The sequence below is a fragment of the Poecilia reticulata genome, linkage group LG18 (genome assembly GCF_000633615.1).
Source record: "Poecilia reticulata strain Guanapo linkage group LG18, Guppy_female_1.0+MT, whole genome shotgun sequence".
In the NCBI taxonomy this organism is placed as follows: domain Eukaryota; kingdom Metazoa; phylum Chordata; class Actinopteri; order Cyprinodontiformes; family Poeciliidae; genus Poecilia; species Poecilia reticulata.
In genome coordinates, this window is record NC_024348.1 from 4,265,539 (window position 1) to 4,291,020 (window position 25,482).

The 25,482-nt window shown below is 39.3% G+C and overlaps 3 protein-coding genes and 1 long non-coding RNA gene across 6 annotated transcripts in view; 2 read left to right on the plus strand and 2 right to left on the minus strand.

The window, feature by feature from the left end:
- cd68 (CD68 molecule) overlaps positions 1-1,390 on the minus strand; it is an 8,607-nt gene extending 7,217 nt beyond the window's left edge. The window contains exons 1-2 of the mRNA XM_008434920.2: positions 1,238-1,390; positions 34-173 (exon numbers count right to left, since the gene is read on the minus strand). Of these exons, the coding sequence (XP_008433142.1) occupies positions 34-173; positions 1,238-1,286 (189 nt within the window). The 5' untranslated portion in view covers positions 1,287-1,390. The remainder of the gene's footprint in view (positions 1-33; positions 174-1,237) is intronic.
- Positions 1-2,333, plus strand: part of LOC103480105 (uncharacterized) — a 5,379-nt gene extending 3,046 nt beyond the window's left edge. Inside the window, exons 3-5 of one of the 2 annotated variants that reach the window (XR_536051.1) lie at positions 852-1,105; positions 1,224-1,451; positions 2,198-2,333. This is a non-coding gene — a long non-coding RNA (uncharacterized LOC103480105). Of the gene's footprint in view, positions 1-851; positions 1,106-1,223; positions 1,456-2,197 lie in introns of those variants that run through there. The other variant, XR_536052.1, reaches the window with a different exon arrangement.
- A 6,899-nt stretch (positions 2,334-9,232) lies between these two features.
- Positions 9,233-12,823, plus strand: ing2 (inhibitor of growth family, member 2). Its single transcript, XM_008434919.2, has 2 exons — positions 9,233-9,527; positions 11,274-12,823. Exons 1-2 carry the CDS (start codon positions 9,383-9,385, stop codon positions 11,972-11,974), a joined length of 846 nt encoding a protein of 281 aa, XP_008433141.1. The 5' UTR covers positions 9,233-9,382; the 3' UTR covers positions 11,975-12,823.
- A 1,763-nt stretch (positions 12,824-14,586) lies between these two features.
- rwdd (RWD domain containing 4) lies at positions 14,587-18,902 on the minus strand. Of its 2 annotated transcripts, none has more exons than XM_008434916.2 (8): positions 18,714-18,902; positions 18,275-18,355; positions 16,998-17,107; positions 16,448-16,598; positions 16,053-16,158; positions 15,207-15,256; positions 15,086-15,088; positions 14,587-15,011 (listed from the first exon to the last, which is right to left on the minus strand). In XM_008434916.2, the coding sequence occupies exons 1-8, from the start codon at positions 18,735-18,737 to the stop codon at positions 14,979-14,981; spliced, it is 558 nt and encodes a 185-aa protein (XP_008433138.1). In that variant the 5' UTR covers positions 18,738-18,902; the 3' UTR covers positions 14,587-14,978. The 2 variants fall into 2 exon arrangements, with proteins under 2 accessions (XP_008433138.1, XP_008433137.1); XM_008434915.2 differs by having other exon boundaries at positions 16,053-16,161.
- Between the last annotated feature and the right edge of the window lie 6,580 nt (positions 18,903-25,482).

Genomic DNA, 25,482 nt, shown 5'->3' on the forward strand with positions numbered 1-25,482 from the left:
AGTTGGGGCTTTAGTCGTGGAATTAGTTGTAGGTTTAGGAGTTGTAGGTTTAGAAGTTGGGGCTTTAGTCGTGGTATTAGTTGGTGGGGCTTCACTTGAACCTTGAAATGACGCCGCAGAACTCATAGTAGAAGATGGTTTGGATTCATTTGTGTCTTTGGCCAGTGACAGTGCTAAAAAGATAGAAGAAAATCACTCCCAGTTCACCTGACGTTTAACCTTCTGAAGCATAAATTGTGAAGTAGCAAACATTTAGATAATGCACAAACTAGATTCGCCATAAATTCCCTGTGCACACATCATGTTTATTACAGATTTCTGATTGCATGAGGCCATAAATGTCTGTTATCTTCAGTTGAATAACTATCATACAGGTTTTCTTTTACATTCTCACAGAGTATCTGCCAGATGTCTGATGTTGACAGCAGACAGTGAAGGGAGGCAACATTTCATCTAGACTGTACAATTTACAAAATTGTAATATGATGAACATGATGAAAAGAGTAAATGATGTACTTTGATTTTGTTTATATTAGCGACAAAATTTCCTGTATTTATTCAGAATAATGAATGCACTAACTATGTGACAAGCAGATTTATGACAATGTTTTTTAAAGCACAAGATCAGTCTATCTATGGTAGCTGGAGTGCTCAAGTTTGTCTGTGAGGGAGACAAAGATTCTAAGCATAGCAGAAAAGTAAATAGAAACTAGTTCCGCATAACACACCAAGATTAAAAATGTCAATTCCTTTCTAGAAGATGTCTTCACTCATGTTTCATAAGCCTGAGCAACCTGGATTATTTGACAGTCAACATGGAGTTGTCCACTGTAAGCTGCTCTTTATTTCAGTCCTATGACATCAGCAAAACGAGAATGTTGATGCAGAAACAAACATCACTCATCTCCCAGCAGTCACGTGACTCAGAGCTGCGACTCTAAACGAAAGACTGCAGAGTTCAGAGTTTTAAACAATCCAGGAAGTCACAGTGCGGTCTGCTATCATCCCAGGCATAAGTTCTTACAGCAAACATATCAAACTCTGCCATACAGTGATGAAACTCCAGCACCAGCTCACTACTCTATAGAATCACACAATATGTCAGGTATTCAATAAAGTAGCAGAATATTTTGGTTTTACTTGTATACCATTCCACCAACTTTCTACTAACTCTTCAAATTTCTTTTTGATATTTTTACTCTTTTCTGGCCAAATGGACCCAGAAGTTTCTCCTTACCTGTGAGAGCACAGCAGGCAACAAGGATCAACACAGCAACTCTCTGCATGGTTTCAGGTCTTGACTGACAGCCTTGTTCTCCGTTCTTCACACCAGCCTGATATGCAAGAAGAGTGAGGCACTTCTTTCCATAAATACACGCCTGAGTCAAGGCAGTACAACAGCAGAGGAAGCACAAACAGCAAGCTTCAAAATAAAAGCAATGGCCGTTAATGTGAGCTGTTTTAAGTTTAATAGCTTTGTTGCCTATTGCAATAAAACTTCTCAAAATTAAGGATGGAAGTGCAGACTAGGTGGAGTTAAAATATCCATTGGTTACCTTTTAATACATTTTGATTTATTACTTTTGTCAGTTTCAAGTTACGGCAGTGACTTTTGTGGGCTTTTCAGTCACACACTCTCTTCCAAATATTGCTCTTACATTTACTTACTAAACATTTTGCTGTAAGTTATAGTTTGCTGTTTGACACTGTACCTTGATTACGGTGCAAATGATGGAAACTCAAATCAAATTCCTTGTTTGTATTTGCAATGCAGTTGATTCTCATTCTGATTTACAAAGGGGTACCAACAATTTTGTCCACATGTGTAAAAACTCACCAATTTGATACTTATTTTAAAACAATACACTTACGTAGATCTATAAAGCTCATTACAACCAAATGTAATTAATGAACTCATACAAAGCATTCTGAGCCACTCCACCTATCCTGTCTTTCAACAAATTCAGCAACTTAATAGTGGATTAGAATATCTAACTTAGCCATACTAAACAGTGCATATCAGTATTTCAAATGTAGAATGGTGTCTTTAGCTCCTTAGAGTTAGAAACAGATCAATTCCATTTACAATGTAATCCAGTCAGACTAAGTACATTATGAAAGGTTCTTTAGTAAAGAACTGTCTGTGTATAAAACAAACTGAATCTTAACTGTGCTCCCCCTCCCTCATTCTGAGCAGGTTTGGGGCAACAAAACATGACATGAAGTTCCCGACTGTACATAATAGAGATTGAGGAAAGTGAGCATGGCAGAGTCAGCTGGTGAAGCCATGAGTCTGACACTCTCCATGTTTTCTCTTTCAATCCACTTGATGGCAAATAAAACAGACTGGATCCTCTTGAACAGGTTTGGCTGTTTTACTACAAACTAGAAAAGATACAGATGTAAATTATCCTCAAAGAACAATAAACAGTAACAGAGTCACATGAACCAGGTAAAAACTGTGTAGCTCCACTCCAACTGCCCGGCTCATTTCAGTATCACCAAACCTCAATGGCCATCTAATAAACAATGGAATATGCAAGTTTACTAGAAGGCATTAGAATAGTTTCTAATATTGCAAATCCTTATGCATAAGAGTTTTTTTTTTGACTTGTTAAAATATCATCTTGTACACATTTTAACCTGGAAATTATGCTCTTTAAGATTAAATCTCTAAGATATACAAACTTAAATTATTATTCAGGTTTTAATAAACTGAAGATAGGGTCCTATGCCCTCATTAAAATTTTAAGGGTTATACCAAACTACAGAACTTTCCTTTTGTTTCTCTCATTATAGATACTCAGCAATCTGAGTTTACAACTGTTGTTCTGCAGACGAATAAAAAAACTTCATGGATTTTAAAAATAAAAATCCATGAAGTTCTGGGTTACTCTAGAAGGCAAGACATATTTTTACTACCTCTATCAAGTTTCTCATTTAATGATATCTAAAAAAGAGTGAAAATGTGCATATTGCTATGATGTGATATTGTAATTTTAAATGTTATGTAAGTGGAAAATCGTGTTTCACCTAGGGCTAAAGTTCCTGAAATAAATGGGCTTTTCAATAATATTTTCATTTATCAAATGGGACTGTACATATTACAGTAAGGTGTTATGTCTCATATTGAGGAGCTTTTATTTTGACAGTGCAGAAAAGGAAGTTCCTCTGCTCATTCTGAAGTTCCAAAAACATCCGAAGCTCTTCAACAGACAGCAATATTGAAGAATCGAAACCAGAGTGAGAGCAAAAAGGGCAGGAGGAGAAGCTTTCAATGAAATGAAAGTGGACTGAATAAACCAGAAAGTTTCTCTGGTCTCCTCACATGATTTCCCCACTGTGCTATTCAAAAATATCAAGCAGCAACACACTTTCAGCTGGAGGAAGGGTGTGTGTTAGTGTTAAAACTCTGCTCCTTTATGTTCGAAGGCTCGAGCTAACAGTCAGCCATGCTAATTGTTGCGTCAGAACTAGAGTGTGATCAGTTTTAAACTTCTCTTCAAATCTTGAGGTCATAAGTCAGTTTATACTGCTAAGTATTATTTATGGAAGATGTTTTTCACATTATTATCTTATGGGTGGTTGAATGCAGTTGTTATCGCTAATTATATAAGATATTATAGGTTGTGAATATCTTGTGTTCAGAAGGACGAATGAACACTATCATCTAACCAAAGGACAAAAATTACCATCCAGGCAACTTCCTATAGTATATTCTCAGGCATCAAAGACAAATTAATCTTGTACTTTAGAAAATTAATAAATTACTTTATACCTAAATCATGGGTATGAATAATTTTGGGCTTTTGTGTAAGACTGTAAGATATAATCCAAGTTATGACTATAGCTATCTATTTATAAACCTAAATAACAAAATACTCATTGTGGTGGAATATTTATTGAAGTAATGCAGCTCAGCCATAACTCAAGATGTTTAAATAGCAAAGTTCGACTAGTACAATGCTGATGATGGCTGCGGTTGCTTACAGGGAGGATTTTGCATGAGATTGTGGTACCAATCCTGCAGGTTGTCAGTGTAGCAGCAAGTTATTCAAAGAAATGGACTGGGCAGCAGCTGCAGTTCTCTCAGCAGTGTCTCTGTAACAGTTGAACAGTTTAACAAATGTAATTCCAGTAACAGTAGCAGAAGTAGTGTTAGTATTATCTGTATCAGAACTAAAAGACTACATTTAGCACTTTTCTGTCATTTGAGTTTTATTCAGCTGACAAAACTGGAAGGATATTTTCTGACATCATGTGACACAAAAAGAGGAAGTAGGAAGTAGGGTTTCTTAACCACACATTGTGACAGAGTTTAACGTTTGCCCTGCTGTCGCTGTCAAACTTGTTCTCAGCTCAGTCTTATGACTGGCTGAACATCCCGTCTGTCAGATGTGCAATCTCTAACACAAGTACTAACAAGTCAGGCTTTTGTCTCTATGGGTTTCATTTGTTTATTTGGTATTTTCAGAAGCGGAAGTAAAATCTGACCTCACGGAAACCTCTCTGGAGATTTCAGATTTGAGCAATAGAAATATATGATGAATGTCTAAAGTACATTTATGGCCTTAGTAGGACATGTGAGTTTTTACATAGTTACAAAGTAGAGAAATTAGGACAGTGGTTCTTAACATTTTTTGAGGTACCGAACCCCCCAGTTGCATATGCGCACTCACCGAACCCTTCTTATTCCAACTCTCACCCCACCCCCCGACACACAAAATACTTTGTGGTATTCTGATTTAGTAATGTAATTATATTAGCTGTGTAACCTCCCCTACACCACTAGAGGCAGTAGCAACCCCGAAAAGATGCTACTAAGGAGCCGATTTAGACTATAGAATTTGGTAAAAACTGTGAGCTTTGCTGAAGTAATTAAAGACACAAGTTCAAATCCATGCTGAGAGTGGAACTCCTTCATTCAGGGCTCCTTCGCAGCTCTGATTAGCTAAGCAATGTAACGTGATCCTCTGATTGGCTAAGCAATGTAACGTGATCCTCTGATTGGCTAAGCAATGTAACGTGATCCTCTGATTGGCTAAGCAATGTAACGTGATCCTCTGGAGCAAGTGACGGCAAAGCGGGGCGTCATCACGACTTTACACAAGTGTGTCTTTACCTCCGCGGCAGAGGCTCCACCGAACCCCTGAGACCGACTCACCGAACCCCTGGGGTTCGATCGAACCCAGGTTAAGAACCACTGAATTAGGATCAATTTAGATTAATGGAACTTAAATAATGTCATTAATAATGTCATTATTTAAGTAATAATTCTACAGTGTACGTCATGGGCAAAAACATTAGCAATTCGGTAAAATTTAAAACCTCAGCACAGTCCAACCTCCAAAAAGCAATCGATTCTCAACAGCCGAGAGCCCAGATTCTCTGGACAAAGCAAAGTGTGGCTCAAGCTGGTTTTTAACAGGCTACATTACTACTGACAGAAGTTTTGAAAATGCAGCACCTCTTGCAGACGAAGAAGTGCTGCAAGAGGATGATTTAAGTTCCTGGACTCTTCCAACCTGAGCAAAGAAGAGGTAAAGAAGAGATTTGAGTGTTAGGGTTGATTTGAGATGGAAGACTTGCAATGATGTGGTGAGGGGATATTGGCTCTGACAAAAATCAAAGGGAGGAGATATTTTTTACATGTGCAGAGGAGGGATGGTGGATTAACTAGAGCAGTGTTTCTCAACCGTTTTTGGAAATAGTGTCTGTTTATTCTTGCCATACAGTCCTGTGTATTAATTATTGCTCAAAAGGTCTTGCCATACCAGTTTATTCCTCTGTACTTACTTTAGTTTCTTAGTTTATTCTTGCATTTTGTTCTTCGTTCATTTCCATTTAGTTTCATTTGATTATTATTATCCTCTCTTGGTTTATTGCCATGTCCACTTTAGTTTCTTTCCTGTTGCTAGATTTTATAGTTTATACTCACCATCAGTAATCTTCACTCATCACCTGCTGCGCCGCCTAATCGTCATGTGTTTCACATCATGTGTTTCACATCATGTGTTTCACATCATGTGTTGATTTTTTCAATGTTCAGCGTCGGATTCTCTGTTTTTATGCCATAATTCACATCTAGTTCGTCGCTCCGTTTTATGTCCCGCTTCTCCTGTTTTGCGCAATGTGCGCTCTTTTTTTTTTTTTTTAAGCCCCTAAGGTGCAGGGCGGTCAGGAAGCGTATCGATGGGGAAAAGGCAGACTTTTTCCCATCGATGCAGCACATATATACTGCATTTTGATTATTGAAATTTAAAAGTGCTGTGTTGTTCTATCACCCCCGTTTCATACCGGACCACTTACAGCTCCGGTGTTAACGCTATAAAATGAACGCTCTCTATCGTGGTATCACTCATGGAGGGATTTCTTGATTTCTTTATTTAAATAGGTTCATTTTTCAGAGGGATACTCAGTGAGGGTATCGTGATTTTAGCTACCAGTAGCAGGAGAACGGAGCTGCGCCAAKAAGCTAACAGAAGCTAACAAACACTGAATAGAAGAAGAGCTGCCATCGATACAGTTGCAGCCAAGCATGGTTTAATGTTACACAATACAGTTTTACSAAGTTGCTCAAAGTCTAAACTGGCATTGTTGTGCATTTAAGATGTAAAGTTTACCTTCGACYAMATGCCCCCCAAAGGCATCCCAGCGCCCCCTTTTGTAAAAATGTCCGCCAGCGCCCCCTGCCGTCCTCTGAACGCCCCCTGAGGGGCGGTACCGCCCACGTTGAGAACTGCTAAACTAGAGGGAATAAGTGGAGATTGGAGCAGAAAAAGAGCAAAATCACAGTTCATGAAGAAAACACAGAGTTTGTTGAGTTATGGGGGAGGGTGAGATGGAAGCAGACAGCAGCAGTACAGCCCCCTAAAGGAAGCCACAGGAAGAACAACGATTGAGCAAATATGAAATGGGAGGTTACATGCAACTGGGTTGCATGAGATTCATTTTACATTTTATACTCTCCCTTTCTCAGTGCAGGTTTGATTCTCACAAAACAATTATATTAAATCTACTTATAGAAGATTACTATACGTGCACATATATACTAAGTGTGTATGTACACATTTAGAATAAGTACTCTGGGTCATTGAAAAGAGAATATTTCCCCCTGTTTTTGTTTATATTTAGAAAGAAGACTATGCTCCAGCATATTCAGATATTTCATGTGTTGCTTTAAATATCTTGGAAAAGTATTCATGTTGTTTATTTTCATTTTAACTTGTCCTGCCCGGCACTGTGGCACATAACGTTTAGAAATTGCTTTGTGTTTATTTCAAATTCAATGGACATGGAGATGGTAAAGAAAGTGAGAAAGAGTAGAAAGAAAGGGAGAGAGGTGGGGCAAAAAGTTTAAAGGGAAAGAAGGACATGAAAGTAGAACAGAGAAAAATTTTTAAAATTTAAAATACAAGATAACAAGTTTGCTTTAACACCTGCAGCGCATAAAAAAACAGAGAACTGAGAAACCACAGAAACAAACAACATATGAATATATAACAACAACAGAGTCACTGGAAAGTACAGAGTATTAACTAAGTTGTCACCAAAGATATATTTGGTGACAACTTAGTTTAATTTTTTAACAGTTACAACTCATTATTATTATTATTATTATTATTATTATTATTATTATTATTATTATTATTATTATTATTATTATTATTATCATCATTATTATTATTATTATTAAGATTTTATTTGATATATCAACATAAATTAGAGCATAATAGTGGATCATTATTGCCACCAAATAAAATCAAAAAGATACATAATTATTAAATAAAGATCAGTTGAGTATGATTTACTCTCTGTATAAATCTGGATGTGAAGACCTAAGGGAATCATTAGTTTTATTTGTGCATTTTATAAACATGGGTCATTTCCACTAACTCATCAATTATGTACTATCTTGGGCTAATCTATCTAAGCAACTACTTCTAAGTTTGTTTTTGTAAAAAATGGACAGAATGTGAAATAAGTTGGGGGAGTGTTAAAAGGATCCAGAATTAGTTGAACATGTTGGCCTAAATATGTTGCAATATTCCTGTTACCTAAAAAAAAAAATATGTTTGTGATACGCCAAAACTCACAATTACTTCAAAAATGTACATCTTTTGTTATATTTTTCACCCATAGAGGTTGGAATATTTTTACCGATGGGTAGATGAACCATAATGGTCCATTCTGTACTGGAGTCAGAGTAAACACAGGAAGCCTAACTTTACCTGTTTAGTGGAACACAACTTCCGAAGGACCTAATCTGTGCCCTCGATGTTTCATCAGAACGCTTTGAGTCATTTGTACTAGCAGAACTAACGAAGGCTAACAGGTGATCATAGGTGATCACTACCTTAACGAGCTAAAAATAAATGCCGTGCTGAGACCGGCAGAGCTGGACGCTCTTTGAAATGCTAACAGGAGCTGTACTGACATCATCGATCCAACCGGACCCATGAAGGTCCGGTGTCACTGTTACCACCACACCTGTGTGTTAACAGCGCAGCTGTTGCCGAACTGGACACAGCTCTACAGACGCTGGGAGGCACGTCAAAGAGAAGCAGTGCTAATGGAGCTGTTACTACTGGAAATGCTAATGGAGATGGAACACCTGTACTGAATGTGAAACCACAACCAACACCGAACAAAGTTCAGACCCTAAACAGCTGTTGCCAAACAGAACACAGAGTTATAGAAGTACTAAGAGGTCTTGTCCGACCAGAGCTACGTGCCATTAGTTGTTTCATTTGCAAAGCTGAAGGCAGCAGCAGCAGCAAAACACCAGCTCCTAGCCTCTTCTTCTGTTTGGTCCTCCTCACCTGCATTACCTCTTGCGATTTCTACATTCCGATCGATTTCAAAGAGTGTTACTGATCATTGTTTTGGCTGGAGGAGCCAGGCAGTGGGACCATTACACATCATTTACCCAGAATGAATTGAGTAAATTCATTCTGGGTAGATGGTGACATTCCTTTGACAATATTTTAGTAAAATTTATAAAAAATGAAATAACCTACAGTATTATTGTTTTTACATCTAAAGTAAATATTCCCCAAAATATAAAAATAGACCTTGTATTTTCCAAATAAGGTCTATTTTTATAACTAACTAATCGTGGATGTCGTGTTTTTAGGAACAGTCCCATCGAGAACTTCCAGCTCTAAAGCTCCGCCTTTAGTGACGACAGCAGTAAGAGGAAGCTGAGCAATACCATAAAAGAAAGATTTCTGCGCATGCGTAGTTGTGTGAGTTTTGTTTGAAGTGAATTGCTGCTTGGAACTGCCCTACAAGCTGCAAAGTCGCCAAGCATTTTTTTTTTTACAACACATCTTTGTAATTTGCTCAGGTGTGTTTGGCGCTTCTATGCATCGCAGAGACGATGTTAGGCCATCATTATCAGAATGCGGACAAGTCGCAGCAACTAGTCAACTATGTGGAGGATTACCTGGAATGTGTGGAGTCCCTGCCTCTGGACATACAAAGAAATGTTTCTCTGCTTCGAGAAATTGATGCAAAGTATCAAGGTACCGTGTCTGCATGTTTTCGCTTTTGGTCCAGTTACGGAGGTAGAATCGGGAAACATTGACAGCTGAGTGGAAAGGTTTGTTGAAATGGAGGAGCAGGCGCGAACCTTGCGTTCCCATTTTGTGAGAAGCTTGCCGTCCTTGCTGCTCCCCACTCTGATAAACAGTACTGTTTTGTGTTAGATGTGGCCAAACACACACCACGAAGCAAATGCTTCAGAAACAAGCACCAAATCCGCCAGCGGGAATATGTTTGTGTCTCATTGCTGTGCTACACCAGACCTCATAAACTGGAGACGGTATTTACATTTTTTTTTATCGCGGCTCGCACATATAAAAGCCACGAGAAGGAGCTATATTTATCTGGAAACACCTTTCGTCAGTTGCAAAATCGGCTAAAGTATATTGCAGAAATCCCGGCTGTGTAATCGAAAAATACAAACTTTCTAAGAGGAAATCCGTAATCCTGAACGCCATAAAGCTACCGGGAAGATCATCACTGAAAACAACGTTTAAACTTAAAATGTGTATAAAAAAATATAGCTTTGATGTTTCAAGTAATGCCGAAGTTAGAAACACGCACTGTAGGCGGGTGTGATGCTTATGAATGTATTAATTTCCCAGCGTAATCTCTTCTATGACGGCATTTACTATAATCTACAGTCTTCATCATGCGATCTGGTCCTTAAGTCTATGTAGAGGCAACCGCTGGTGCACTTCTTATTTGCTGCGAAACATTAGGCTCTTCATTTCAATAACAACGAGACAGGGAGGGCCAACACGGCTAAGGTGTTGCTTCATCGCTGCAGACTGGTGAATACAAAGCACACATTACAGGAAACAGCCTCAGTCGTCATTGTTGCTTCGAGTCGAGTCAGGGTGCCGAGCAGACTACACAGAAACGTCCCCAAGCGGCGCGAGTCGGGACGGATACCAACACACCCGATTGATTGTGATGGGTTATAAATCTTCGGGGACTTGAACATTTCCAACTCTATTCTCCGTTTGCTCCTTCTGTGAACCGCAGAGCTGGACAGGCTCTCCTGAACAGCCCTCCACCCCCTCACAGCATCTGGGTGCCGTCATTTCCTGTAGGCAGGGATTTCGGTTCAGCCCTCCTTCTTTTCTTATTTGACCGTTCTTACTGGTAAAGTCCAGCTCCTGGTTGTCCCGTGTGTGGATGAATCTAGAGAAAACCCCCTGAAACTATTCTTCCATCTGTTGACTCCCAGGGTCCCACTTTATGTGGGGACCAATGAAGACCTCTGTGTCTAATGTTGCCTTCTAGAATATTTACTGAACTGTGAATGAAATATCTGCATAAGGAAATTTACATTTTGGAACGACTGAAATCTTTGTTTTAATCTAGTCTAGGGTGATGACAAAGGTGTTTTAATGGAGTGAAAGGTGTGCATAGCTATTCTGTAAATTCAGATTTTGGAGGTTGAATATTGTTGCAAAAATAAACACCCCCCTTACTTGACAAGACCCATGTAGCTAACTGTGACCTTCATGGCTCAGGAGGTACGAGGTACCATTGCTCTCCTATGTAATTCTGCTTGATTCACATTTCCCTTCAGTGGTCCATCTGGGATTTGTCCCATTGAGCTCAATTTCTTAAAATAAATTTTATCGTTATTGTTTCAAATTTCTTTGTTTTGAATAAAAAAGGCTTAATCCCTGATAAACAACTGTAAACCTGGTAAGATGTTCAAACACATTAATTTGTGTGCTCGTCTTTTGCAGAGGTGCTGAAGGAGGTGGATGAAGTGTTTGAGAAATACAAAGGTGAACAGGACTCGGCTCAGAGAAAGCGATTGCAGATCCAGCTGCAGAGGGCGCTGATCCTCAGCCAGGAGCTGGGAGATGAGAAAATCCACGTAGTGACTCAGATGACCGAGCTGGTGGAAAACCGCTCCCGCCAGATGGACTCTCACTCCCTCTGCCTCCAGGAGCCCAGCGAAGCCGAGCGGCTCACCACGGAGCGACGGTCCAGCATCCAGGAGTCCCCGGCCCCTGAACGTACCTCCAACCGGCGCCCGAGACGCCAGCGGAACAGCGAGAGCCGCGACTCCACCCACCTGTCTGCCAACGGCTCCCTGGTGGATGATCCCGTGGATGAACTGACCCTGCCCCCGCCACGAGAAAAGAAGTCCAAGTCTTCAAAGAAGAAAAAACGCAAATCCAAGCAGGAGAGAGATGCCTCACCAGTGGACTTCACCATCGACCCCAATGAACCCACCTACTGTTTGTGTGAGCAGGTCTCTTACGGGGAGATGATCGGCTGCGATAACGACCAGTGCCACATTGAGTGGTTCCACTTCTCTTGTGTGGGTCTCACCTACAAACCCAAGGGAAAGTGGTACTGTCCCAAATGCAGAGGAGACAATGAAAAGACAATGGACAAAAGCCTGGACAGGAACAGAAAAGATCGCAGGTCCAGGTAGTGACTCACCTGGAACTCGTTTCCATCCTGAGGAAAGAACAGGTTCTACTTTAGGAGCACAAATGAATAATTAGCTGCAGCACTTAGAAATCAAGAACTTGGACGAATGAACTGGTTCCTGCAGGCTGCTGGGAGCCAAGCGGCTTTATTTGAAGCTGCCCTCTTCCACACAATTGCTGTTTATAAGATTTATTTTAGAGTCAAGATTCGTTTTAATTTGAATAAAGTATGAAGACAATGAAAGCTTCCTTAGACTTACTTAAACCTTGTTTCTCTGGACCAGACTCCTATGAAGAAAGATAATCCAGTTATTCTTAAGTTTTGGCTGCATTTTTTCTTTATTTGAGGATTTTTAAAAAGTTCTACCTGATCAGAATCTGTGTTGAACTCTTCATACATTGATGAATTCTAAAAGATAGCCTTAAAAGTTAAGTATGTTCATCAGAGACTCAGAATTTTATTTGGGAAAAGATTGTTGATGGGAGATTGATATAAAGTTGTTTGTGTTTTCACCATTATGTATTTTTGTTTTATACCCATTAAAACAATCAGTGGTCACTAACTTACCATTCACTTTTCATTTGCTGGGAAAAATCCCAGAGGAAACATTCTCCTAGAGTACTGTAGCATGTTGGAATCAGTCTCCTCTTATGACCTGTAACTTAGATACAATTTTGTTAATCTTTTGGTAAGAAATAATTTCTCTCTAGTTTCAATACTGAGAATTTGACGAGGTTCCCATTTGCTTTTAAAACTTTAAGAGATAAATGTTTTCAGAGGATTTTGAAATTTTAATCATATTGCAAATTCTTTGAATGGTAAAAGAATAAACATTACTTTCATACTGTAACACTTTTTTTTACTTCTATGCCATATGCTCGGTTTCAATTTAGTTATCCATGTAGCATCAATTCACAACAAATGTGGCACTTTGCAAGTTATTTCAATTCAGTCATGCATTCATTTCAATTAATACTTATTAAACAGTATATTAAACTCAGTTTATTATTCAAATTAGTTTTAAAAGTTTCTAAGGAAACCCAGTAAAGCTTTTGAATTGTTGACCTGCAGCATTCCCTCCTTCAGGAAGAACACAGCGACAACGATCACTTGCTTTGTGTTGAGTTTTCAGCAATCCCTCCTACAGAGCATGCATGGAGCGACCCTCCCATGGTCTTAATTTGGACCCTTCTGGTTTTTTTGTCTATGCATTTCAAGGTTGTTTTTTGTGTCCTGGAAACTAATGGTCTGACAGGACAACCTCCCCGCTTTCCTGCTGTCTGATCATAACGTTTTGTCACACTACCCCGAAGACCGCGGGAGAAGAAAACCTCCAGCAGAACCAGATGGACCAGAATGCACAAGAAACAGAAGAGCTGATGTAGGAATTCTTTGTTTTAGTTCAAATTAGTTTTAATTTGTTAACCCTTCAGAATCCATCACCTACTTTGTTCTGTTTATCAGAGGTCATGTTGCAGAAGGTTGTGGACTTCTCTCCCCAGAAACACTCCCAAGCTCCTCAGTGGATCCTTAAGGAAACTATTAAAACCACTGAAAAAAACTAAGATTAAAGTCAGAAATCTTTATCTTTAGTGGTCCTAATCTTCTGCCATAGATTCTAGTGGGTTACTGTATGAGAACAGAAGCAGAGTTCTGATAAAAGTCTTAATACTATGGAAAAATAAGTTTTAATGTATTTTTTATGCTGGAACTTAACTGGGTTGCAAGCTTCGAACTGCAAAGATGAGTTGTAGACAAACAAGCATTCATCTCAAACAGGCAGTTGAATAGCTACCAGAGATCTTAAAGATCACTGGAAAGCCTTCCTTAAAGCTAATGCATTTTAGCAAAAGCTGCTCTTTGATTCTGAGTTAACTAGTGGTCAAGCAAAAGAAAGTAGTGTTACATTAATGACCTGGAGAGAAACAACAGGGATTGTTCTGTTCCAATGTTAGGAAATCATGGAGAACAAACAAAATAGTCTGTAGTTTTGATTTTCATTAACATGTCAGAACATTGATTAAAGTTCTTGTGTTCCCCACCGCTAGATCTCTTAAAATCAAATTTCATCTGATCACTCTACAAAGCAACCATAAAATCAGTTTTATTGCCAAAAACTCGGAAATCCTTCCTCCCACAGCTGCAACAATCCAGATCCATCACTGCTCTCAATGTGTTTACATTTGTTCAATCATTAGCAGTTTTACTCATTTCTGCTATTATTGCATCTCTTTTTCTGCACTGCACTGATTAACTGTATTATAAACAGTGTTTACTTTTTAATATAAAATACACATGAAAATTATGTACATTTATAAAGTTATACTCAGATCCACATCTCTTGGGTCAGAGTACACTATTTCCATTTCTGAGAACTATACACTGTTTTTTGTTATAATATTGTACAGTATAATATTAATTCTGAAATTTGATATATTTTTAACACTTTTTGAACTTTTGTGTTAACCTGCATACCTCAATGCCTGTGTTACACCCGAGTGTCCCCAGTGTGGGGCAATAAAGGACATTTCTATGCTATCAAGCTAAACTGCACCAGGAATGAGTCTGTCTTTTAAAATAAACAAGCAGTTGACAAAATGTGGGTTTATTTATATATATAAACATTTCCAGATTTACAATTTATAAAGAAAACAGGAAAATGATGAGTAATATTTTCTGTTGCATAAAAATGTCTATTCTTTAAGAAAGTCACACAGCATCTTAAAGTAACAGCGGAACACTAGTTTAGAACCAACATTAATGTGTTCAGTGAGTAACGCGAGACTGAAAACATGGCAGTGACAGCAAGTGTGAGCAGGTGAAGCTCTGCCCTGATGGAGGACAAACAGCCTGCTCAGCTGACCAGAGCAGGAACACCAGTGATGGGGTGAGTTTATGGCAGCAGCAGCTGAGTGTCCCACACCCCTGCAGCTGACTGTGAAGTTATCTGCAGCACAACAGCATCAGCAGCAAGTTTGGAGTTCAAGCATGTGACAGCCTCTGCTCTAGTCGTCATCCTTTCCTCCAGTTTTACTCAGCTGGACATGAGGGAAGGGAAAATAATGAGGTCAATTATGAAAATATAATCGGTTAAGAAACTAGTTGTACTTACATGCTGGAGGTTGGTCAAGCAGCCATTTTAAAAGGAACAGAAAAGGAAAAGTCAACATGAATGAGAGCTCAAAAAGTCTTCAGTTTGGCCATCTAGTGGAGAAACACGGTACTGCATATACCTTAATCACATCAACCCAGTTCCAGCCTCTTGGCAGCTCCCCTTTATGGTCTGAAAGCATTAAGAATACTTTAGGAGTGGACAACAGAATAAAGACATAGGAAATATGTGAAAAATAACTATTACCTTGGTTATACAGCTTAAACGCTAAATTACCGTTAAGAGTCAGGGAAAAGGTCTGAATGCACGTTGATTTGTTCGCCAACATTTGAATGTATTCTAAACAGAACTTAAAAATCACCTTCAGTTTGCTTTCTAAAGCATTATCACTTTTTCTGTTTGACACTGAATGCACCATAAGCAGAAGTGGGAATGTATCATTATCATTGTTATAATATTATTCCGCATTAGTTCATGTACTAATTGCATTTTGCCACTTTACAAACCTACTACATAAACTCATGGAGCTCTGGAGCAGCTGCAGAGATCTACAGCTCAGGTGTGACTGCAGTTGTCAGGACAACGAACGGTGATGCTGTCCACGATTCAAGCTGGAATGGTTTACATCAAAACGTGTATACATGTTAGAACGGCCTAGCCCAAGTCCAGACTTGCCTAAATCCGACTGAGAATCTGTGGCAGGAACTGAAAAATGATGTGAACAGATTCTTTTTACCCAATCTGACTTCTCCAGTTTTTTCACAAAAAAAGTAAAGATTTCAGTCTGTGGATGTGTAAAGGCAGACTCACTAACGCTGAATACAAATGGACAACACACTTTTCTGATTTTTATCTGTAGTTACATTTTTATGCACTACAACATTTTAGAGCTGCTCAGAACTAGCTTTCTTCAGTTACTCGTTGCATTATTATTCATGTCCATATAAAACATGAGCGAATATGCCACCTGTTTTGTTGATCATTCTTCTTTTCTGTGCTTTTGTCAGTTGCTCCTTCTTTTCTCTCTTCTTTGCTACAGAGGGAGTCGTCACCTCAGTGTTGGATGTCAGGGTCTGCTACACACAAACATTAATGTGCTATTTTTATCAAACCCCAACAGATTATATTTTGAATCTTTTATCATATGACGTTTGAAAACAAAAAAAAAACAACAAAAAAAACTATGCAACAAAAAAGCAAGGTTGGGAAAATGTTATCTGCTTAATAAACTGCCTTTCCAACTCAAAAGAATTTACAAAAAATTCAAACATCTCGAATAAGTGAGCAGGTTTACTGGAACACAATCTTTGCTGCAGTCACTCTTAGAAAAGCAGCAGAGGGATGAAGTTTAAGCACACTGACCACAGTAGTCACAACAGGCCTGTGGTTCTCCATGAGCTCCTCCTGGTTCTCCTTTGCCCACTCAAACAGAGTGTACATCATGGCAGAGCCCAGGTTGGCCTCCACCTGCTGCTCCAGCTTCGACAGGATGAGCTGCTTCGTCTCTGCAGAGCTGTTAGCACAAACAAACCACAGCAGACCGTCTCCTACAGTACTTTACTCGGATTTTATGTGGTAAACCAACAGATAGTAGAGATAGTAGGAACAAGTGGAAGGAACATGATGAGTGGTTTTAAAATAAATCATAAATACAGATCTGAAGTGGCCTGTGGTTCTCCATGAGCTCCATCAGGGCTCCATCAGGAGCTCATGGAGAACCAGGAGGAGTTTGCTGAATTACTTTAAAGTAATTCAGTTTGCTGACCGGTGGGTATGACTAGAAGAGAGTGATGTCAACAGTCCATCTACTGGTTGAACTGGTTCTTGCGGTCTGCTCAGAGCAGTTCTATGGTGGAACATGACTACCATCAAAGCGGTTTACTTTGACTGAACCCCACTGCTTGCAGCTTACATTCTGTTGTTGAAAAAGGCATCCAGGGAGATTTGTGGAGCTGTCTCTGGATATCTGTCCGGCCAGCTGATGTCCAGGATAAATGCTTTTGTGTCCTCAAGGTTTCCAACCTGTTACACAATATTCAACCAAAAGGCCAAAGGTAATAATCAGGAAATGGACAATAGAAATTTCAACAAATTTGCTATGATTTGTCTAACAAAAGGTTTCTGCACTGGAACAAACATTGTATTTCGTGACTCCAATACACACTATGTTCAAATTGTGTTGGTATACTGAAGAATAAGAGAACTAAAAATGTATCCATCCATCCATTCATCCATCCATCCATTTTCTGTACACCCTTGGCCCTCAGTGGGGTCAGGAGGGTTGCTGGTGCCTATCTTCAGCTAACGTTCCGGGCGAGAGGCGGGGTCACCCTGGACAGGTTGCCAGTCTGTCGCAGGGCAAAATATTGCATGTAATGCATATTAACATTTGGACTAAATCCATGGTTCTGATGCTTGAGATGCTTTGTTTGCGCCAGTGGATGGACTCTTGGACATCCTGAAGCCATCTTCTTTACTTCTCACCACGGGTTTTCTTACAAGTGAGGTCACTTTGAAGCAAAGCAATGATGGTTGCACACTTTTCTTTGAAGGCAACCATTACTAAGAAAAGACAACAATGATTTCAAGAACCTCTATTTAGGGATGCACCGATAAATTGGTCCTGATTTCCTTGATTTTAGGAGGTCAATGTGAAACTGATCTTAACCATCAGTTCTTCTTCCTCTCTGCAATGGCCTGAACATCAGCCACTGCTCTCTAATGCTCTGCCATGAGGCAGGGCTGACGTCTGCAGTTAACAACAGTCACCCCACTGTTAGTGATTTTGCTAAAATATTTAGCTACTTTTCAGACAAAAAAAAAATTGGCAGGTAAGGTAAGGTCAAAGGTCAGTGATCAGCCAGAAAGCTGCCATTGGTGCACCCCTAAATCTGTTTCTTCCGCAGCACATAGTCTTGCTAGGCAGTCAAAACAAAATTTCACCAGGATTTTGTTTATGTGCCGGTGATGTAACTATAAATGAGTGAAGATTGCTAATCATTTTTTGCTTCTTGAAGCTTAAAAATATGCACAACAACAAATATACATCAAAACACGCTGAACAATAATCTGATGGTGCTCTGATTTGCCAGTACTTGAACAAAAGTTGCAGAGCTTAAAAAGCACAACATTTGAGTCCCTGTGAGTGCAGGAGCCGGTGAAGGGAACAGAGCAGAGGATGGTACCCACCCTGAACTGGAAGGAAACTGGGCTGATCTCCTTGAAGCACTCATCCCCTTCATAGATGGAGCGAAGAGCTTCCAGCTCCATCTTGGAGAAAAAAAAAGGACAAGAATTTGATATCATATCTGCAGCAGAGCAGATCATCTGAAAATGTGACTTTTTTTTTCTTTTTACCAAAACAGCAACACAATGTTGCAGAATAATAATGTTGAAACACGACTCATGTTTATGAAGATGTCGAATTACGGTGAATGCCAGTAGCATCTGCCCTTAACTTCATTAACTTGTAACAAAGGTGATACGTCCTGTGGTAGACCTTTTCTGGCTAGTTCTGATCAGCAGAGCTTTGCTAACAGCTAGCCTGTTTGCTGTCTGACGCTCCAGTGTATTTGTACAGTTTTAGCATCTAGCTGCTAACAGCAGCTAGCCTCCAGCTGCTTCATACCTCCTGATCCTCGTTAGCCGTCATGTTGCCCCTTCAGCTTCTACGTCATATGGTCCACACGCACAGTTTCACTCTAAAATAGACACAGTTAGCAACACATTGCTGTCTTTACACCGTCACCAGTAACCGTAACTGATAATGTTACAACTTCCGAAGCCGGGTGCAATCAGGAGTCCCACGACAGCGCACGCATGCGTAGTTGAATGCACATGGCTGGGACGTCGAGTTTTACCACAAAAATAGAGAAATGGATTTTGCGCCACTGTTTCAGACCTGTGAGGACACTGTTGCAGTAATCAATGCGACTAAAGATAAATGCATGGATGAGTTTATCTAGATCATGGGTGCTCAAATTTTTTGAGACCAAGATCTACTTTTTCTCTCACCAGCCGCCTGAGATCTACCTCATGACACAAAGACATAAAAATTGCAAATTAAACTCTATAGACTTATTTTATATGCGAATATACATCAGTTATAGCAGAAATAATAAAGTGATAGAAAACCTAATCCAGTTTCTTCCTCAGTGAGATTCTGACACTGGGAGCTGCTTACTGGTTTCTGGTTACTGGTTTCTCAGTCAGAAGCTGGTTGCAAACCTGACGCCAGCAGGTGTCAGTCAGTCATGGTGGATCTGATATTTGGTTTGATGACCTCGATATGAGAAACTACAGACTGATAGGGGGAACCAAAGAGCCCAATAAAAGTAAAGGCAAATCTTCTGAAGTCGGGATATAATTAATTTAATTTCACATAATTATCGCGGTAGAATTTGTTAAAACGTAATGAAATATATTTGTCCTATTTGATGTTTGTTGTGACGTATGCTCACAAACGAACGAGGTAATTAGTCCAAGTTTGTCGTTTATTGAATGTTCAGAAACTACAGCAGGTGTGATGAGCCACAGCAAAGGTAAAAAAAAGGTAAAACAACCCGAACAGACTATCAACTGAAAACATCTCCTACCTTTTTACTCTCTTTGTCTTTTAAGCACACCCGTTGCCGTGGCAACCGCCTGCACCCCGCAAGCCGAGCAAAGATTAGGCTACATTAAAAACACAACATTCAGTCCGTTACGATATCAGGTTTCCAGGCTTGATRTTTATTTCTCGATTATTAATAAGCCTCTCATGAACACAGCGGTGGTTGAGTAGCTAATTTAAACTCCTGCTCTGCTCGTCAGTCGGTCTTTGAGTCGTTTTTTTTTGTTTGTTTGTTTTGTTAATGGAACCGAAACGCACAGAATTGAGCAACACCTTGTTGAAACAATAATTACTGAGATTATTAATTTTAACATGTTTCGTTTACTTTTTATAATTATTCTTTTTTAATGAAGCTACAAACGTTTAGGATCTTAGTGAATATTTTTGATAAGCCTATCAGAAGAGGAAGTGCTGGACTCAGCGTCCTGGCGGCGTTCAGTTTGTCACCTGCCGAGATGGACTCGAAACCTTTCCGCGATCGACGTATTGAGCACCCCTGATCTAGATCTTATTGGGACATTAGTCCTCTAACCAAGGGTGAAAGTAAGGGGGTACCGCAGGGGGCTGCCTACCCCTAAAAGATTTAGGGGGGTGCGCAGTACCTGCAAGAGAGGAGAGCGGCTGTCTGCTGTAAAACATGAATAGGTTCACTGTGAGTTCACCCACTAAAATAACAGAGCAGGAGTTTAAAATGAACTAATCAACCACCTCTGTGTTCATGAGAAGTTTATTAATGATCACAAAATAAATATCAAGCCTGCAAACCTAATATCGTAATGGACTGAATGTTATGTTTTTAACATAATCTCTGGTCGGCTTGTGTAGCGCAAGCGGTTGCCATGGCAACGGGTGTGCTTAAATGACAGAGAGAGACTGAGAGTAAAAAGGTGCGAATCGTTTAGAGTTGATCATCTGTTCGGGTTGTTTTACCTTTTTTTTTTTTACCTTTGCCTTGGTGCATCACAGCTGCTGTAATTTCTGAACTTTCAATAAACGACAAACTTGGACTAATTATCTCGTTCTTTGTGAGTATATGTCATTTACAAACATGGTAAGTATGTTTCACTAACTAACAAACTAATGGCTTCCACCGCCATAATCATGTGTAATTAAATTAATTGTCTAATATTAAAAAAAAGTTTGGCGCTGTTGGGCTCAGAGTCTGAGAGGCTTTTCCTTTATCAAACTGTTTTGTTTTTTGCCTTATTTAGTGGAAATATTGATGTTGATGAGACTTTCTCCAACCTTTTTCAACCTTTATAGCTCCACTGTTGAAACTGAGGCTCTAACATTCACAAATGACAGTGMAATAAAATCCAGTCCAACATCTGGTTTGAGGTGATTCCTCTGGAACATGTTGGAGGAAAAATATCCCAACTTCAGAAGATGAGCTTTAGCCTAACAGAGCTCTGTGGTTCCTCCTATCAGTATGAGAGTCAGGGTGAGGAGGCGCCATGTTAGGAAGAGAAGTGGAAGTTGGAGGATCTTCAGAACAAACAGGTCATCATGCTGGGCTACTGATTATCCCTCTGTCTGGACACAGGATCAATAGAACCAGTTTAAAAGCTAAAATGAATGGTTATATGCCAGACATGGAAAACTGGGATGCAAAAAAATTAATCAGCACAGAAACTCTAAAGCACACAAAGAAGCAATATATATTTGTCATAGTACCCCCAAGAATTTGAAACTACGTTCACCCCTGCCTCTAACCCTTGAAATGTTCTTCTGGTGATAAAAGGCCGTCTTTGAAACTGTATGACCTAAACATAGACACCAGATGGCGCTAAAAGCTTGATCACATTCAGAAAGCCTAACTTTTGGACCAGTTCCGGTACTACTTTGTCCTCACATGGTTCTGTCAGCATTCTACTGAACAGACTAAAAACGTTTAAATTGTCTTAATCTTTAAGAACTAATTAAATAGTGGACTAATTGATGCACAGAAATTTAACAGTTATTGAAAGTCAACAATACAGCTTTCTCAAAATAGTTGCTGATATTTAAGTTGTTTTTAAATTTGGCAATTAATTGATTTCAAGCAAGAAGTACAAATTGTTTCATTGACATAAAACGGATACAATGTTTGTTATAAAATACACTTTGTTTCATCAGCTGTGAACAGCTATTTTTGAGTCCAGCCATGGATTCTCTGTCAGACTGAACTCTGGGCTTTGACTGGACCACTCCAGAACAACCACCTTGTTGTCTTCAAACTATCTGTGTACAGCTTTAGCTGGACGCTTTGGCTCGTTGTCTTACTTTAAATAAATATTATCTTAAATTATAGTTCTCAATTAGGTAGAAACTAATTGTTCTTAAGAATTTCTCTAAATTTTGCATTCATTTTGCCTTGTACCTTTACGAGCCTTTCACCTGGTAAAAAATGTCCCAGTGGCATGATGCTATGACCACCAACATGGTGGAGAGCACAGTGGACATGTTCTGCTTGTTGTGCAATATTTGATGTTCATCAAACATCATCTGATCACCAAAAAGCTTCTTTTTGGTCTCAAAAGACCAGATAACTTTCTTCTGTTGGATCATGGAGTTTCCTTAAGATTGGAGCTGACTTTTCTTTAACAGCGACTTCCTTAATGCTTCTCTCCCATAATGCTTTGACTCAAGAGATTTCAAACCAACTGAATTTGCCCTGACTTTCCAACTTTAAAGTAATTCAGTTTGCTCTGTCCACCAGATAATAGGTCAACATTCAATGACTATTTCTTTGTTTTTCCATTTCAGAGGCACCAGTTTCTAGCAATGTCATATATGGCTGTTTTCTGTTTAATCAGAGAACATACTGGATGTTGCTTGACTCTGAGAAGTGCTCCAAATCTTTGCCATCTCTTTCATGCAGTCTCAGCGGAACCCCTTCCCACCCAGTTATGGTATGTTCAATTATCCTTCCCTGCTCACAGTCTTCCTCATCAACCAGCTCCTGAACTCTAGATTCCCAGTGCGCCTCTGCTCCTCCTCCTCCCAAACCCATTGACCTGGAGATGCATCACTTAATGCATCCTTAGATGTATTTTAATTGTATTCTTAATGTTTGGTGCTATTTCAAAAGCATCTGGAACTGAAGCACCAAACTTCGAGAAGATTGTGTTGACAGTGGCAGGAGTTCATCCTGTAATCGGTGGGTTGCTGGCTTGATTCCTGGTCTGTCCATCTTCAATGAAGAAAAAAAGGCAACTTATCTTATACTATTAAAAAAATATTCTGTAGCTAGACACCCTGGACACCGAAAGCTTGTTTTTTTCAATAACAGTAAACATATCCTCTTTTGATTTTTTTCATTAAGGTACAGCAAAAACAGGCAGAGGAGAGAAATATTGGAAGAAAAATATTGATGTAGAGCATGCATGTGAGCAGTAGATAAAAGCATCAGGCATCTGAAGAAAAATGTTTTACAACTTTTTGTGAACGTGTAACTTCCCCTGGGGTTTTTCTAGTTCTACTAGTAGCAACTCATACATACATATAAAAAGAAAAGAAAAGATGGGCTTTGCAGTGATGAAAGATGAAATTTTCTTCAACAAAATTTCATCCTGTTGAAGAAAGTCCTGAGTATAGTAGAAAGGAGATTTTTAGAGAGAAGAATACACATTTTCTGGATACTTGGATATTGACCTTGTTGCTCTAAAGCCACTTTGTGGCTAATTTGGTGCTACAGTCGTTAGAGTAACACAGAACATACTCCTGGATCAGTGCTGCTGCTTCTTTTTTGAGTGTATACTCTGTTCTCTCAATCTCCCAGTCAGTTGTGACAAATGGCACAAGAGCCAGATTCTGGTTCTGGTTCTGCTGGAGATTTCTTCCTGTCAAAGCGGAGTTTTTTCTTTCCACTGTAGCTACATGCATGCTCAGTATGAGGGATTGCTGTAAAGCCTATGATGCATAAGCGATTGTCCACTGTAGCAACATAGTCAACCAGGAGTGAATGCTAGATATCAGTCTGCTGGGTTTGCTTAGACAGATAATCTTATTTAAGCAAAACTAAACTTGTCTGCACTGTTTGATAACTATAATTAATTAGCATGGGTATATGATTATTATTAATTTTTTAAAGGTTTTATTGGCTCTAGTGACCTATATTAGATAGTGAATTGACAGGAAAGTGTGTAATGAGAGAGGAGGAAGACATGCAGCAGAGGTCATCAGGCCGGGACCCAAATCTGTGACATCAAGGACCAGAGACTATTATTAACCAATTATCCACAACTGTTATTTTACATATTTCCAAAGTGATGATCGAAAAACTGGTTCAGGCATCTGGTTCAGCTGGGCATGAAAACAAGATGTCTTAAAGCTGCAGTATGTAACTTTTATAGAAAATATTTGTTGAAATTGTCACCATGTTCTGACAGTACTCTGCGTTCTCCCAGTGCTAACTAAAAACAACCAATCAGAGCCTGAAGGTGCTGGCAGTCACAATCTCAAGTGGCGCTGCTCACACCCCTCCATTTTCCTGCCTTCTCTCTGCTACCGCCACAGCAGATACTGTTCAGGCTAGTTAGCATAGCCACTAATATTGGCCAATAAAAGCTTTTTCTGTAACAGTAAGTTGTTTCTCCGCCATTAGCACATTTAGCAGTAATTACATGAGTTTGATGGACAGCACTTAGACTCTCCTCCTGGCTCTGATTGGTTGCTTCTGACCCGGTGTGGTGCATTTTTCCAGTTGGCTCGGGGGAATTGGAGGAGAACAATATTTTCACAGATTATCTCTCATTACATACTGTAAACACATGGTGACAGTTTTAACAAATAAGTAAAAAGCATATTCTTGATAAAGGTTATATAATGAACCATTAATGCATGTGTGTGACGCTGTTCCCAGAGTAAGCAAAAGGCTTGGAAGAATAATACTTATTATACAACCTTATGATGATATTTTAGAGGTTGTCTGTCTTCCTCTGTGTTCTAACAATGAGTCAGTGTGATGAAGACAGTCAGATGAGAGAGAATGGAGGGCGACACATTACTGTCAAAGAAGAGGCCCAATTAGCTAGGACTGATCTATCCATTCTACAATTCAGAGAGAAAGAGAAAAGTACTTGCCAGAATTAATTAAGACTCTTACTCTTCAGATGAATGTTTTGAAATAACTTTAAAAGTGATCATAAAGAGTATTTTTTAATAATGTGGGTACAATTTTGGTACATGAGCACAACTGACTACAACAACCATGGTTTAGTGAGTAGAGTACCGGTAGACATCTTGCAATTAGAAACTAGAAATTCCATCTTTCTTCTAGAACATGTTGATGCTTCCCAGGTCAAAGCACTATGTGGTAATAGTGCGAATAGCTTATGGAATCCTTACAATTATTGACCCACTATTTTGGATATTTTTCTTATTTTCCCATACACAGAATAACCCTTCACCCACAACTAAGTCCTATTTAGGGCAGTTAAGCTAACAGGCATGTTTCTGGTTGACAGGAGGAAGCCAGAGTATCCAGAAAAAAATGCAGCATGAACCAGGAGAACATGGAAACTCCACTCTAAGAGATGTGAGATTGAAATACTACTGAAAACCTCCAGTAGCAACACTACTGTCATTATTTGTTTGTTGGGGGCAAGTGGTGAAACTAGACTCTCATACAGGGTCAGAGGTGGGCAAAGTTTTATCTGGGTGTTCATCTACTAAGAAAGTAAAATGTTTCTCTAACCTGATGTCTAAAGAATATGCTTTCTTGACAACTTTATCCCTCTACTTAGCATTGCCATACAAGGGTCATGCTCTGTGGTTTAATCTAAAATGACCAAAGAAAGTTTCT

What these genes read in the sequence shown, in the direction of transcription:
- ing2 (XM_008434919.2), top strand. Translation starts at nt 9,383, where the DNA reads ATGTTAGGCCATCATTATCAGAATGCGGACAAGTCGCAGCAACTAGTC. An exon ending in AATTGATGCAAAGTATCAAG is followed by an intron (nt 9,528 to 11,273) that starts GTACCGTGTCTG and finishes CGTCTTTTGCAG; the next exon opens with AGGTGCTGAAGGAGGTGGAT.
- rwdd (XM_008434915.2), bottom strand. Translation starts at nt 18,737, where the DNA reads ATGACGGCTAACGAGGATCAGGAG. An exon ending in CGGCTAACGAGGATCAGGAG is followed by an intron (nt 18,356 to 18,713) that starts GTATGAAGCAGC and finishes TTTTTCTCCAAG; the next exon opens with ATGGAGCTGGAAGCTCTTCG. An exon ending in AAGAATGATCAACAAAACAG is followed by an intron (nt 15,257 to 16,052) that starts GTGGCATATTCG and finishes TAATGCTTTCAG; the next exon opens with ACCATAAAGGGGAGCTGCCA.